Below are 16,504 nucleotides of genomic sequence, written 5' to 3' on the forward strand. Positions count from 1 at the left end.
TACTTTGCTGCCGACTCATGGTACGGCAGCAAAGTTTCTTGATTATTATGCAGGAATGAGAGTATAGTTCCTAGCCATATCAGCCTAGAAAATCGCAACTTTTCATTTTCCGTCGGTGTTAGTACACGATGTAACTACAGAAGAGTCAAGTTTTAAATAGGAAAAATATCGAAACTCTTTGGTCATTTTTTTGAGAGAGATGCTAATGGTCCTGTCCGATTCAATGATCTATGCTAAGCTATGCTAAAAGTGGTAACGCCAGACCCGGAGATCGGCTGAATGGATTCGAAAACGGTAAAACTCAACTGTTTAACTCTGGGGGAGTTGTAAAATGAGCCTATTTCCAAAAAAAAAGTGGAGTATCCCTTTAAGGTTTTGGAACAATGCTATATTAACAGAGCAAAACAATGGAATGGTAAAATCCTAATGTGCCTGGTTGTACCGTACAGTAATCAAGACTGTAAAACATGGACCTGGTGGTTCCGCAACCAGGCTTCAACACTGCATCCTCGGGTGTACTGCATAGTATCTAAGAGCCCAAAATGAGTTTACTAACAATTATCAAACAAAGAATAAAGCAGTTGTGCGAGAATGAGACGCGCTTCAGACTCGCGTGATGTGCGTCAGGTCTTAAAGGGACAGCAGCCACTAATTCTATTCTCTCTGTCATAAATGTTAATCAAAGAACAAAGGGAACAGAGAAAATGACTCCCTGCTCTTGACTAAAGAACTTTTGTAGCTTAAACTAGATGTACCGCATCGCGGTACAAAATATGACCGCCGCTCAGGCCTGCACTGGCTTTCCACAAAAATAAATGACGTGGAGTAATTTGGCTGTATTGCGTGTTTATGTATATACCTAAAAAAAGTAATAGTATGTGCATGTCTGTCTGTGTGTGTGTGTGTGTGTGTGTGTGTGTGTATGTGTGTGTGTGTGTGTGTCTGTGCGTGTATGTATGTGTGCGTACATGTGTGCGCGTGTGTGTTTGTGTGTGTGTGTCTGTGCATGTGGATTTGTATGTGTGTGTATGGGTGTGTGTCTGTGCGTGTGGATGTCAGTGTGTGTGCATGCTTGCGTTTGTTTGTATTCCTGCATGTGTGTGTGTGACAGTATCATCCTAAACCAGCAACCCTTCGCTCAACAGCACCATCTACAGGCCGATGAGTGTACAGTCACTAAATGTGCACATAAATGAATTTATTTTATACCCCCCCATGGATGAAATTCTACAAAACTTAGCAGAGGATACCCCCAGAGGATGTCAAGTTAATCATACACATGAAATATGGTGCAGTTCTGAACATCTCCACTGAAGATAGGGGCGATTAAAGCAGAATAATATTGCATTTTCATTTTTTATGGGAGGGGCGCAAATCACAAATGAGTGATTATGGGCTAGGTTGATGTGGGCCCTTAAGAGCAACATACCATAAAAATTTCTTCATCCTCGGTGCCACGGTTCAGGTAGTTATTTAGGAAAAACTGCATTTTTTTGGGTTTGGGGGGGCCCAGCGCGGGGGGGGAGTGGCCCCCGGGGACCAAACGAAATTTTTCCTTAGAAGTCTAGTGGGGCTACATGCCCACCAAATTTCATGTTCCCCGGTGCTTCGGTGTCCCTGGTATCGTTGACGAAAAATTCAGTAAGGTGACAAAAAAAAAAAAAAAAAAAAACTTTGACAATCCCTATATGACCGCTTTCGCTAGCTATGCTAGCGGCGGTCATAATAAGGATTAATCTATATTTAATGCATAATTTACGCAGTGCAGACTGTTTGATAACTCAATTTCTGTATATTTCCTGCCTGTTCCAGAAGGGGAACAGGTAAATATGACATTTATTATGGGGTTATGTGAGGATCGTTTTAAGTTCACTTAAATTAAAAGTCTTTTGAAGCCTAATAAATGTTAAAAATGTATAGCTGTCAATAATACTGTAATGTTGAATGGCTATAATGTTTAAAACTGAAAAAAGAAAAAAATCCTTTTCATTTACACATCAGAAGCAGTGATATAAAACTATAAAATTATATGCATTGCTTTATTAAATAGGATGTACATATTCTCAATAGGGTAAGCAATTATTTTTATGCATAAAATTTCACCATATTTTACAGTTATTTAAATAGCATGTATTGCCTTTTAAAATGTAACTGTATGATATAAGGTGACTTACAATTAACAGTTTTTTTACTGTAAAAATATTTGCATTATTGCATTAAATGATATATTTGAGTAGTGTAGCTCTGTTATTTTTTGTTTTGGGATTCCTCTCCTCTCAGTGAACGAGGCGGAGTCCCTCTGTTCCTCCTCAGGGAAACCGGCCCCTTTGTTTCTGACCTCACTTCAGCAGAACAGCCCGAGTGTGTGTGTGTGTGTGTGTGTGTATGTGTGTGTGCACAGCATCTGAAAACACAGCGGCATGGACAGCGACGGGAGGAAAGTGGTCGTGTGTGACAATGGCACTGGGGTAAGACATTCACAAAGTATTCTGGAAACGTCATTCATAAAAGGGCTAAAACTGTATATAAAATTGCTGATTGAACATTCATGGAAGAACACTATTTGTGGTTAAATGAGTGATAAAGGGAAGTAGTTTTGATTCGAAAACTGTTTTGATCGATTTGAACTCCATGTTTTATAAGTTAAAAGAGATGTAAGAAATCAGTCTTGCGTCTGCAGGCGCTGAATGCCTGACTTGCGCTCGTGCGGAGACCTGTTGCATTGCTTCATTGCTTCAATCTGTCTGAACACGTCTGGCCAGGAACAACACTTACTTCACCTTAAAAGGTGGCAGGGCAAAAAATACACGGTTATTGGTCACAAATGAGGAAGTGCTTTAAACTCTGGTGTGCTTTAGTGTGAAGGTTCCTGACCTGAAATGAAATAGGGAAGTTGAGAGGGAGTTGGGGAAGATGCAGTTCTTCAAAACGGGCTCATCTCAGATAGTTCAGTGCAGTCATCAAATACATGTCCTTATAAACCTGAAATGTAAAGCAGAGCTGAGTTTGATCTTTTCTTGCTACTCACTCGTCATCTTCTCACACACTGTCTGCAGTTTGTCAAGTGTGGTTTCGCTGGCTCCAATTTCCCAGAACACATCTTCCCAGCCCTGGTGGGACGTCCCATCATTCGGTCAGATATAAAAGTTGGGAATATAGAGATCAAGGTGAGTTATCCAGTCAAAACAAAAAACAATATAGGTTCTGTATATATGTACACACACACACACACACACACACACACACAGTACGTATATACACACATGAAAAATGTAATATTAAATGAAATGTTGTGTTACTAACTAGCTGAAATAAATTGATGTCAAATAAAAAAAGAATAAAACTGAAATAACACACACACACACACACACACACACACACACACACAATACATATATATATATATATATATATATATATATATATATATATATATATATATATATATATATATATATATATATACTGTATATATATATATATATATAGCCTAAACCTAAAAGACAAACATGAAATAAAAATGTGAAAAGCACATAAAATAACTGAAACTTCAACTAAAAAGAAAAATATAAAATAAAAAAATAAAATAAAAGTAAATTAAAAACATTAATAAAAATTTAATAGTATATAAATAATAAGAAAATAAATCAGACAAACACTGTCATTTAACAAGAAACCTGTAAAAACATCTCTCATTTATTTATTAATATATTCAAATTATTATTTAAGTTATTTCTATCCCTCAGTTGTATCTTTTATTTAAGTTCCTTACTCTAAATAATCTAATATATATATATATATATATATATATATATATAGCAGTATAATAGAATTAAAATAAATAAATAATATTAAATATAAAAATATAAACACTGCCATTATGAACTACTCTAATATAGATTTATAGTTCCCAAATATATAACATAAAACTTGAAATTCTTTAAGATTGTTGATAGCTGTACAATTTGATCCGAGTAAGATTCATTATTTTTGCTGCAGAAACTATATACTCAGTCTCAGAATTTACAATTAATGGAATTCACAGATGAATTCTGTTTTTAAGTAAGTAGTAAGTAAGTAAAATTGATTTGTATAGCACATTTCACAGATAAAAATCACAAAGTGCTTCACAACAAAAGGAGGAATACACAACATGTATAAATACATTACAATACATAATCAAAAAATGAATGGACGTGTGGACGTACGCAGCTGTATCAGGTCAGAGATGTAAGGGGGCGCCTGTCCTTGTAGGGCTCTAAAAGTAAGAACCAAAATTTTAAAGTGCATTCTAAATTGCACTGGTAACCAATGAAGTGAAGCTAAGACAGGTGTGATGTGTGCCCTTTTACTGGTGTGGGTTAAAAGCCTTGCAGCAGAATTCTGGACAATCTGGAGGCGACAAAAATCGTTCTTATTAAGACAAATAAAAAGACTGTTACAGTAGTCTAAGCGAGATGAAATAAAAGCATGAATGATCATCTCCAATTCGGACTTTGACACCAGGGCTCTTATTTTAGAAATGTTCCTTAATTGAAAGAAACAGTTTTTAATAAGTCGATTCGAGTGTTTTTCCAAGGACATGGCAGAATCAAAAATAACACCTAAGCTCCTGAGACTCTCGGCTGGACAGACGAGCCTAAGGCATATGTTGTTTTATCTGAGGGATGCTTTGCTCAGGGGCAATGATTAGTGTTTCAGCCTTAGCTGAGTTCAGGAGTAAAAAGTTATCATTTATGAATGTTTCCTGAATGTTGTCTGCATACAAATGATAAGAAACATCAGTAAACTGCCTGATTGTCTGTCCTAGAGGCAGTATGTACAGAAGGAAAATAATCGGTCCCAGGACAGAACCCTGAGGTTCTGTTTCTTAAAGTCAAAGAAAAATGTTTAAAGTCCCCCTGTGGTGAAAATCAAGCTTTTAATGTTGTTTATATGTCTATGTGTTTTTTTTTATATGCTTTAAGACAAACCATGTGTAAATTCATAAGTCGACACCATTGCTGAGTATTTTCTCCTTAAAACTGCAGTGAACCAAAGACAGTCTCAAAAACACGCTTTGAAATCGCTGGTGTTTCTGACGTCACAAACTACCGAGTGGATCTCTGAGCTGAGTGAGTGAGTGGAGGCGGGGCTCATTTGCATATTCATAGACCTGCGAATACGAAATTAGGCAAGGGTGTCGAGTTACATTCAAACTATTTTAAGGCATGATGATGATTTTTTTTTTTTAACATTTAAATATGTCATTTTGGTGATCAAAGATGAGTTTTAAGGGATAAACTGATTGACCTCAGGGGGACTTTATATATAAGTTGTTCTTGTTTAACACTGAAGTCGCCCCTTTGCCTCTCAGGACCTGATGGTGGGCGACGAGGCGAGCGAGTGCCGCTCCATGCTGGAGATCTCGTACCCCATGGAGAACGGGATGGTGCGCAGCTGGGAGGACATGCTGCACCTGTGGGACCACACGTTCGGCCCGCAGCGGCTCAACATCAACCCCCCCGACAGCAAGGTCCTGCTGACGGAGCCGCCCCTGAACCCGGTGAAGAACCGGCAGAAGATCGCAGAGGTCATGTTCGAGACCTACCAGTTCCACGGCATCTACATCGCCATCCAGGCCGTGCTGACGCTCTACGCTCAGGGTAACGCTCAGGGTTACGGGCCCTATTTTAACCATCTAAACACATGGTCTAAAGTGCAGGGCGCATATCAAATACAATAAAAATACAGCAAAATGCACTACCAGTTGAGCTACAGCGATGTTTTTGTTAATCAATAATTTAACAGCTATCCACATTCATAATGCCACCTCCACATTTATTCTTAATTTAGACATTATTATATCTCACAGTTATATTGTGTCTATGAAAGGAGCAAATGTCAAACGTTGAGTCTGCCTCATAACACGAGACCAGTTTTTTTCTGAAACCCCTCCAAGCGATTGTGTGGAAGGCCATGACACAGGCTGCTCATTTATTATGATGCTCACGCTCTCTTCAATTGCAATAACACTGTTTAGATAGAAGAAATTAATCTGATCGGATTAAAATCGGATTTGCATAAAAATCGGATTTGGACTGACAGTCTAGTGCGAGTCAGAATCCACTTTTGCTAGTTTAACGACAGGAAAAATGGTCAGCGCTCCCGGCGCATGGTCTAAAAGTGTTGTCCATATTCTCTTAATGAGTAATGGGTGTGTTTTGGGATTTACGTGCAATAAACCAATCAGAGTCTCATCTCACATTCCCTTTAAAAGCCAGTTCGCTATTTACATGGCGGAAATTGATAGTGGAAAGACTGAACACGTCTCCGGAGAGGAAACGGATCAGCTTGTGCGCGAGGTTAAAGCGCGTGAGAAAACCATCTACGGGACAAGCCGGAATCCACCATATATTTATGTACACAATATTAATATTTTACATTGTAATCCTTTTATTTTTAATAGGCTATTTGGCTAGTTTGTGTCCCAGTGTGTGTAATAAGCAGAGTGTATGTGTGCTGTGGACCCGCCTATAGGCGCACATTACTAACGCGCTCTTTAAATAACAAAAAAAAAACTGTTCCATTGACTTTAGACCAGGTTTCAGTTGGTCAATGGCTCAGCCTATTTCTGTTGCCTCAAAATAGCAACGGGCCAACAATGCGCCAGAACACACCTCGTTTTCAGACCAGCACCAACAGAGGGCGCAAATGCATTTGCTATTTAAACAACATGGCGCAGGACGTGAAAATGATAACTGCGTCGGGCTGAAACTATCAAAAAACCCTTGCGTCGCCCCTGGCGCTGCTTTGCTCGGGGTGTATGATAGGGCCCTGAGTGTTGAAGATGAACATGTGGTTGACTTGCGCTGTGTTCCTGCGGCAGGTTTGTTAACCGGTGTGGTGATCGACTCGGGAGACGGTGTGACTCACATCTGTCCCGTGTACGAGGGCTTCTCTCTGCCTCACCTCACGCGCCGGCTCGACATCGCAGGACGGGACATCACGCGCTATCTGATTAAGGTGACATTCTCCTTCTGTTATCACCATGGAAACTGGGGAATGAGCAATGTTACAGAATCAGCACTTAGTTCATTCCAAAAAATGACATAATTTTTTTTCCCTTATGAAACCTTTTTTATACTTTGAAAAATGGCCATACAATGAAAGTCAATGGGGTCCAATGTTATTTTGGACACCTGTGTTTTTCAAAAAAATAATTTTTAAGTAAAAACAATAATATTGTGAAATATTATTACAGTTCTAAATAGCTGTTTTCAATTTGAATATATTGTAAAATGTAATTTATTCCTGTGATCAAAGCTGAATTTTCAGCATCATTACTCCAATGTGTTACATGATCCTTCAGAAATCATTCTGATATGATGATTTGATGCTCAGGACACATTTCTGATTATTATCAGTGTTGAAAGCAGTTCATATTTTTATGGAAACTGTGATACTGTCATTTTTGGGTGAACTAACCATTTCAACTCCTATTGAACCTGGAACATTTTGTTAAACTGTCTATTTTGCAGACTCATTTCTTAAAATGGATCAAAAGCTAGATATAGAATTATTGTATTATTTAAAAATAATTAAAAGATCACTCAAGAGCAAGTTTGAGCAATTATCAGTTGTGGTCTGGTTAAAAAAAAGACCAAAAAGAGTCATCTAGAATTGTTGAAAAGCCGATTTTCCGTTTATTCAGCTTTTGCTTATGCGAGGCTACGTCTTCAACCACACGGCAGACTTCGAGACGGTGCGGATGATGAAGGAGAAACTGTGTTTTGTCGGCTACAACATCGAGCAGGAACAGAAACTGGCCAACGAGACCACCGTCCTGGTGGAGTCCTACACGGTAATACACTTACAACTCATGAAAATAAGTCACACAAAGTACACCTATGGACAGGTTGCATGAACAAAACTATGCAAAGTTTGGTATTCTGTGTTTCCATTTAAAAGTCTTGAGGCAAAACAAGCTGACAACTGTTTTCTATTGCATGTGCATTACATTTTTTCTATTGTCAATGTATCTTCCTACTTGTGATGGGAGAAACGAAGCTTTTCGAAACACTGAATCAATTGAACCGATTGCTTTGCAAAATGATTCACTGATTCGAAGCACTCGAAACGCCACACGCCGGCGACATCTGCTGGTCAAACTGTGTAAATGCAGGGAAAACATGCTCATTAAAACACCTTTTACAAACCAATCGCAAATGTTTTCTTAAAGGTTTAATCTATCAAATGGAATATACAAATCATCAAATACCATTAAATAGGAAGTGTCTGTATTATATGTGTTTTTGTGTGTGTTTTATAGAGGGCGTGGTTAGTCAGGCCAATAAAAGACAATCAACTCTACTCTTCTTTTTTATCACACAATGTGTCATTCCTCATTACAAATGTCTACAACTTTATATAAAACTGATCAGAGATCAGATAAAAACCTTATAGTCGTCGACCCATTAAAATGTAGAAACTTTCGAAGCAGTTATGAAATAACGAAGCCTCGTTTACTACCTTGTAACCAATCAGATCAACGTGTGATCGTCAACGAGTGGATCTCTGAGCTGAGTGAGTGAGTGGAGGCGGGGCTCATTTGCATATTCATAGAACCGCGTATACTAAATGAGGAAAAGGTGTCGAGTAGTTACATTTTTTTTCAAGGAAAAAACTTTTAAATATGTCAATTTGGTGATCAAAGATGAGTTTTAAGAGATAAAATGATTGACTACAGGGGGACTTTAACAGATTATAGAGAAAATGTGGACTTAAAACTTGACTGCCTTCCTCACAGCATATAAAAGATTTTACTGACCTTTCCCGCACGCAGTTACCAGATGGTCGGATGATAATGGTGGGAGGCGAGAGGTTCGGAGCAGCGGAGGCTCTTTTCCAGCCTCATCTCATTAATGTGGAGGGAGTCGGTGTGGCCGAGCTGGTCTTCAACACCATCCAGGCTGCGGACATCGACCTCAGGTCAGAACAACTCAACCCTGTCACTAGTGTCAATTAGGAGATGTTTAATGCCTGAGCTCTGAGCAAACCTTATAGCCAGTAATTGGCCAGATTTTTTCTGCAAATGTTTTTCAACTAACAAGTTAGGAGACATTTTTATGGAAGCTTGTTTCTGCCACAGAACAGAAAAGAAAAAAAATCTCACAATTCTGACTATAAACTCGTAGCTGCTAGTTATAAAGTCAGAATTGCGAGATATAAACTCGAAATTGCAAGAAAAAACGTCAGTCTTTTTTCATCTCAGAATTGGACTTTAAATCTCGCTTCTGTGAATTAATATTTCACTATTCTGAGAAAACAATTCAGAATGACAAAGTCAGAATTATGAGCAAAAAAAGTCGGAATTGCGACATAAAATTTGCAATTATCTTTTAAACTGTTTTATTCCGTGGCGGAAACAAACTTCCATACATTTCCATCTACACAAATAAAAAATAAAAAATCTGTACTTAGTGTTTTCGTGTTGTTTTCCAGTACAAATATCGCAAAACATTCTTAATTCAATATACATTTACTTGAGAAGCAAACTAAAACATAAAAATACCATAGGCCTAATGTGTTAGCAGATAGTTGAGAAAAATGCTAAGTTCATCTACTTGTTTCTCTGAAAAACAATGGTATAGCCTGAAATTCTACTTTGAAATGCGCGTTTTGTGTCCGTGATTTGCTGTACAAATATTTTACCTTGATTAACCCTTGAAGTTTTTTTACTTCATCAAATTGGTATGAAACTTGGTACAGGTTTTGGCACTTGCTATGTGAACACGCATACACAAAAAAAGGTCCTGAAAAATGAGTCACGATTGTATTGTTCGTGATTGGAAATGAATGGGAGGGAATTTCACCTATTGGAAATGTTTGGTACTGCAGCCAAACAAATTCTTACTAAAAGCTCATGTTTTAGGATATCAACCTCAAATTTGGAACACAACTTGTTAGATTTATTGGTTTGAATTTCTCGCAGTTTTAGAGTAAAATGTGTTTTGGAAAATGAATATTTAATATAAATATTGAAAATTGAATTTTTGTGCATTTTTCATAACAATAAATGTAAAATGTTATAACTTTGTTCAAGTTCAGTTTTTTTAAACATTTTTTTTTTTCACTTCAGCAATAATCGGCCATGTGTTTTCTTTAAAAAAAAGACCAAACTTCAGTCTGTGCTCCAAAGCATTCAAGATTTATGAGTTTAAGTTGGAAATTTCATTTTCAGGTCTATGCTAAAAAAAGTGAATAAATGGATTATAAATACAGCGTAATTATAATTTAGTACCATAAAATCTCCTAAAAATACTAAATATTAAATAAAAAAAACATTATCAGAATAAAATATAGCACAATCATTTAATAAAAAATAAATAAATAAAATAAATAAACGAAAAATTCAGTAATTTTTTGACCAACACTCGAAGTTAAGAATGTTTCGATACTTATACTGGAAAATAAGACAAAGTTTTTTGTTTTTTTTGATGTGCAAGACCTTTTGAAGAGAATTTACTCAGCACAGCTATCATTTTAATAAAAGTATATATTTATTAATTGTTATTTTATTAATATTCCAGATAAAAGTCATTTCTTCTGAGGTCATCTATGGCATGTCACAGTTGTTTATGATAGAAATGAAATTGGTTTCCACCTGAAATGTTCCTTCAGTGTCTGTGAGCTTCATGTCTTACTGTCCGTCTGCAGGTCGGACTTCTACAAGCACATCGTCCTGTCCGGAGGAACCACCATGTACCCGGGGCTCCCGTCCCGTCTGGAGCGAGAGATCAAGCAGCTGTATCTGGAGAGAGTGCTGAAGGGAGACACCGACAAACTCTCCGTAAGCCCTTACGCTAATGCTAACTCCTATGCTGGGATTTCTGTCTTGTTCCACCCTGTAAAAACATCTAGACAACCTTAAAACAAGATACATTTACTCGAGAATCAAAAGTATGTGAAATATGAAGACTCAGTTAAAGCTTATTTTTATTCTTTGTTCTTGTTTTAAGCATAAAACTCAAATTTGCTTGATTTGTGCTTAAAACAAGAAAAATCGAATGGCTGGTGGTGTATAGTTTTGTTATTGTTAACTAAAACCATTACAATTAATACATTTTAGGCCACTGAAATAAAGCTGAAATAAAATATTAATATTAGATGAAAAACTTAAGCTTAAAAAACTTAAAAAAGAAAATTAGAAATGTTGCTTTGGAAACTGACTTAAATATTCATAAAGCCGTGTAGGAATATAATAAAACTTAAATAAACATTAAATAACCCTAGAGACATTTAAAAGAAAACAAATACTAATACAATTATCCTAAAAAGCATAAAAGCTTCAATACATAATAAAAGCACATAACAAAATTACAACAACATTTTTTTTTATGAAAAATGAAAATAATATAAAAATAAAAGCTTATTCCAAATATGAATAAATAGTATAATAGTAAATAAATAATACCGACATAACACATGGGGAAATAATACTTAATTCAAGATTTCTCTGAAGTCCTTATATTTCATTCAAGTAAATGTATCTCATAAAACAGTATTGACTGATAAATTGGAAATCATCTTTTATTTTATTTATTTTTTATTTTTTTTTAACTACACCCTAATTATTAGAAAATGCTAAATCCATAATTGGTTGACATGAAGTGAAGGCACTTTTCCAAAACTAAATTTTTGTGAGCGAAACATTCATACATGATGCCCTAGATGACCAGTTTTACATCACAAAGGCCTTTGAACAGCATGTAAATTTAAATATTGCGTATTCAAAATAGATCTGTCAGAAATGCAACTCGTGAATTAGTTTAAAATGATTTTTTCTTCAAGCAAGCTGCTTCTTCTCTCCCACCACAGAAATTTAAAATCCGCATCGAAGACCCTCCGCGCCGCAAACACATGGTGTTCATGGGTGGTGCAGTGCTGGCCAACATCATGAAAGATAAAGAGTCTTTCTGGCTGTCGCGAGCCGAGTACGAGGAGAAAGGCCTGAAGGCGCTGGACAAACTGGGAGCAGTCCTGCAATAAACGTCGGCACCACAACCAGTCACACTAACCTCTTCATGCATGTTCCCTTTCATATATATTGCTATTAATAAAATACAACTACATCTAATCCTAAAAAAGACTAAAACACTTAGCTGCTGCATCTAAATAAGGACGTATCATAGACGTATGATGCGTTTATATAAGGCTTATTATAGGTTTGGAGACGTTTATTCCAGCAATTTAGCCCCCAAAGTGCAGATAAGTACCTAAAGTCGACATGAAACGCAAGTTGCGACAGTCTTTTCTTCCCTATTGTGACGTATATCCGAGTGAAAACGCTTAACAAACAAGAACAAATGTGGGCGGGGCTTGATTTTGTCTGTGGGGAATTGATTGGATGGGTGTGGTTTGCTATTGGTGGATCTCATGTGATTGACAGGTTGCCCCGCCCTCGTCATCAGAGAAGAGATAAATCATATTATATCATAATATAATGCAATAAAAAAATTAAGTATTGTCAATTTTGATTTCATGGTGACTTTAACTAGCTATCTAATGGAAATAGATACTATAATGACATGCTATATATTTGATATCATATCTATTTTAAATAAGTTTGAATATATTACCAGTCTCACCTTCACTATTTATGAAGTTTCCCAAGAAGTTTTGTAAAAAATATAACTAAATTCTCGGGACTTTTATACAAAGCAGATTTGCCCTCCATGTATAAACTTTGAAACGCATCATCTGCACACACAAATACAAATATATATGAAATAAATTGCAAATTGAAACTATAGAAATCAATATATTTGACATGGCTTATTTTACAGATATTTTTGTTTTACCTGTTAACAGACTAAACTGAATAAAAATCATGTGTTGATAATGAATATTTCTATTATTTATTAATTTAACTGTTGATCCAAAGCAAGAAAAGAGCCTCAAATCAACATTACATTTTATTACTAAGTTGCTGCTGCCATCAAGGACTACAAACTTACTAATGTTCAGGTTAATGTGAGTGTGTTGAACCGCTAAAAAAACAAAACAATAATGCATAATCGCCAGATAGCACAGCATTCATATAGGAGTTTAATTCTGCATGTCAGTGAACAAGCGTACAGCACCGTTCTGTAGGCAGTAAACATTCAGAGAAATTAATCTGAGCGTGATGTCATATGAAGCATATTGTTCATTCATGCATCACAATGAAGCGCATCACAAACGAAGGCATGCATCGGTCAAGAGTTCAACTGATCCAGCGATAAAAAGCATCAAAACTCATAATCAGAGCCCCATGTAGAATAAGCATTACATTTATAGTTATTACGATTCACTGTAGAAAGAAAATAGTTCAATGTCACATTCAGAGTCAAAGTGAAACCGGTGAAATAGCATTTGATGGAACAGTCGTTTGGCGGGACATTCGCAGGAAACGCTGCCATGTGAGTTTTTTACCACAGGAACCTGTTATATGGGTTATAATTACTTTTATTTAATTATTCATTAGTATTAATTAAACATCAGACACTTGTGCACTGATGTTCAAACCCGAATAAACCTGTGACATATATATATATATATATATATATATATATATATATATATATATATATATATATATATATATATATATATCATATATAATTGTTATGTTGTAAGGCACACAAAACTAGTGATACTACCAAAATTTACCAGAATTATCTATATTATCTATTTAATTTAAAAGTATAGATACTCTGTGTAACACGGCCCAATTAATGTAGCCTTTTACGGTTACAGTTGGTAACAATAAATAATATTTGTACTTTGGAAAGCTGTAACCACATATTTTACATTGGGGTAATAGTTTAAAGTGCCCCTATTATTGTTTCCGAGGACTCCTACAATACATTTCTCATAATATACAGAGTAGCATCAGTTCTCTCCTCACAGTGTCTGAAACGCTTCGATCGAAGATTCGTTCTCTCTGAACCCCGCCTTTCCGAGAGCTTCCTCTGCTCTGATTGGTCAGATCTGTTGTGATCGATTGACTGCTCACAGCGTGTGTCGGACACCATTAACAGTGCAACAGTCGGTTCTGGAAGTAAAAACGGCATTCGTTTTCTCCATAAGGAAACAGATTTTTTACTTCTAAACCTTACAACCCCTACTGTGAGCTACGAGGCTGTTAACACATCGTATTTGCTTCTGCCGTATTATTTCAACTTAGTTTTAAAATAATCGTGTTTAACAGCATAATTTGTGGTGAAAAACTACATGGGACTGATACACTTCTGATACCGCGAGCCTTAAAGTGCCCCTGGTCAATATATTATGGTATTTTGTTTTGGAGTCTCCTACAATAGATCCAACATCCAAGGTCAACAAACACAAATTTTCTCATAATATATATTGCATTATCACCACTTTCTCACAGTGTCTGAAACGGTTCGATCAAATATTCAGTCTCTCTAAACCCCGCCTTTTCGAGAGCTTCCTCTGCTCTGATTGGTCAGACGGCTCAGTACGTAGTGATTGGTCGATTTCTTAAAGCACATCAGAATTTCTGATCTTCCTCAGCACTTGATACACAGTGAAATGAACAGTAAACTATGGCGTAGTTTTACCGTATCAATCTCATCTTTTGGAATCGCTTCTTCTCGATATGAACAACACGAACCAAACTCTTCCAGTCTCCGCTGCAACTACAGTGTTTGAGGGCGGGGCAAACGAGACGTTGTTCGCCGGCAGCCAATGAAAACCATCCCATAATACTATGTACTACCAGAGAATGTCTAATAAGGGGAAAACTTCCACTCTCAGTACACTTCCGGCTTCTGAACTGGTTGCAGTTCCACTCTGGTTCCATATGAGGGCGCTCACAGGATGAGTGCAGAATGAATGGAGGTCTATGGCGCTATACCTCTCAAAATCCACTTTTCTCAGGATATAATTTTTTGTCTAGTAACTTGAATGTTGTATTCGAAAGGAGATGCAAAGAAATTACACATTGCTTGGTGTTAGATTTTTTAGAGTCACTTATTTGCTTCAAAAAGTCTTTTAAAATGTCAATGACGTAATACACATCGTACGACCAGCGATACTGCTTTACGGCAATCCTTCAGTCACTTTGGTGCTTTCGCGCTCGGCACTTTCTTTTCTCTCGAGGCATCGACAACACAGCTGACACAGGTAACTACACAACACAGCTGACGCAGGGAAACACACAACACAGCTGACACAGGTAAATACACGTGCTAGTAGAGTTTTTGTTTTGTTTGTTTCTGGTCCCGCTTCGGATGCCACGATGCCATCAAGCGGTATCTCTGGTCGTAATCAGTCTTTCACTGACCAATCAGCGTTCATTAGCAGAATGCTAGCGTGTTATGGGCAACAACAACTCAACCTGTAAGAAATCGAAAGGACATAAGTACTCGTTCATTCAACTTTCGACCTATAACCCATGTTGAACTTGCAAAACCTACAATCAAATCTGAGATTTCTCAACGGCAATCGGGTGAAAGAGACAAATTTAGCCGTCTAGCCCCATAGACTCCCATTCATTTTGCACTCATGGGCGATCGCCCCCAGTGGAACTCCGGTGGAACTACAACCAAAATTCGGTACAATAGGACTTAATAGGGAGTGGCCAGGCTCTCCGTAGACGGGCTCTGGTACTACTATGTAGGTTCAAACAGGAAGTAAGAAATTACGGTTTGTTTCAGACACTTCAGAATCAGTTTTTTCTTTTAGAGAAACTTTGCAGAACTTTTACGTTCACAAACAGCTCTTTCCGGAAAAGCCTAATACGGGCACTTTAATAAAAAAATCCTGAATTTATCGGGCACAAATGGCAGCGTTTCCTGCAGATGACTCTGGCTTGAAACTAAAACCTGTCAATGAAATACTCAAGTCTGACACTTGATGGCCATTTTGAGAATCACGCTCCTCTCTTCAATCCAAGAGGGAAATTCTTTCCGACTTAACAAAATTTGCTTTCCAGTATGAGTTGAATTGTGGGCAGCCATAACTCAAGCTCCTGACAGTGTTTATGTGCTTATCTGCCCACCGCGAGGAGAAAGCAGAGCTGTACATCCAGCGAGCGTGACGTGATACACTTCTGCAAAACACAACCAGCTTTGTTTCTTTGGAGTCTATTTACATGAAGTATTCACAAATGGTTATGATGGCACATGTTCACTACATTCTTCAAACACTGAAATAGTCTGCTTTCTGAAGGATATTAATCAATAAATCAAATAAACACAAATATCAGGCCAGTGGTGATTCAATGATGAAGTCCACGATGTTCATTCAGTTAATGTTCAGCTAACAAAATAGCCAGTGCAGTTCAAGTAAAACTCATAAGAGTACCACAAGCAGACTGTAGTACAGCAGTGTTACCGCAAAACTCACAATATACTCAAACCTTCACACTCCATACTTACACTGTGTTTACACCGGAAGCGCGTCTGTTGTCTACACTGGAAATGTCAAAGCTGCACATCGGCTCATAACGAAATAA

At 37.1% G+C, this 16,504-nt stretch overlaps 1 protein-coding gene and 1 long non-coding RNA gene across 2 annotated transcripts in view; both read left to right on the forward strand.

Moving 5' to 3' along the window:
- Positions 1–2,312: 2,312 nt before the first annotated feature.
- Positions 2,313–12,887, forward strand: LOC309493239 (actin-related protein 2-B). The gene is made up of 8 exons (XM_082162393.1): positions 2,313–2,468; positions 3,057–3,167; positions 5,357–5,645; positions 6,869–7,005; positions 7,694–7,843; positions 8,825–8,970; positions 10,699–10,831; positions 11,860–12,887. Exons 1-8 carry the CDS (start codon positions 2,421–2,423, stop codon positions 12,028–12,030), a joined length of 1,185 nt encoding a protein of 394 aa, XP_082018519.1. The 5' UTR covers positions 2,313–2,420; the 3' UTR covers positions 12,031–12,887.
- Positions 12,888–13,631: 744 nt separating this feature from the next.
- LOC309493386 overlaps positions 13,632–16,504 on the forward strand; it is a 3,903-nt gene continuing 1,030 nt past the window's right edge. The window contains exons 1-2 of the long non-coding RNA XR_014203895.1: positions 13,632–15,171; positions 15,224–16,504. The exon at positions 15,224–16,504 is cut by the window's right edge and continues 1,030 nt beyond it. This is a non-coding gene — a long non-coding RNA (uncharacterized lncRNA). The remainder of the gene's footprint in view (positions 15,172–15,223) is intronic.

Source organism: Leuciscus leuciscus, assembly GCF_965113295.1.
Source record: "Leuciscus leuciscus genome assembly, chromosome: 2".
Taxonomy (NCBI): Eukaryota; Metazoa; Chordata; class Actinopteri; order Cypriniformes; family Leuciscidae; genus Leuciscus; species Leuciscus leuciscus.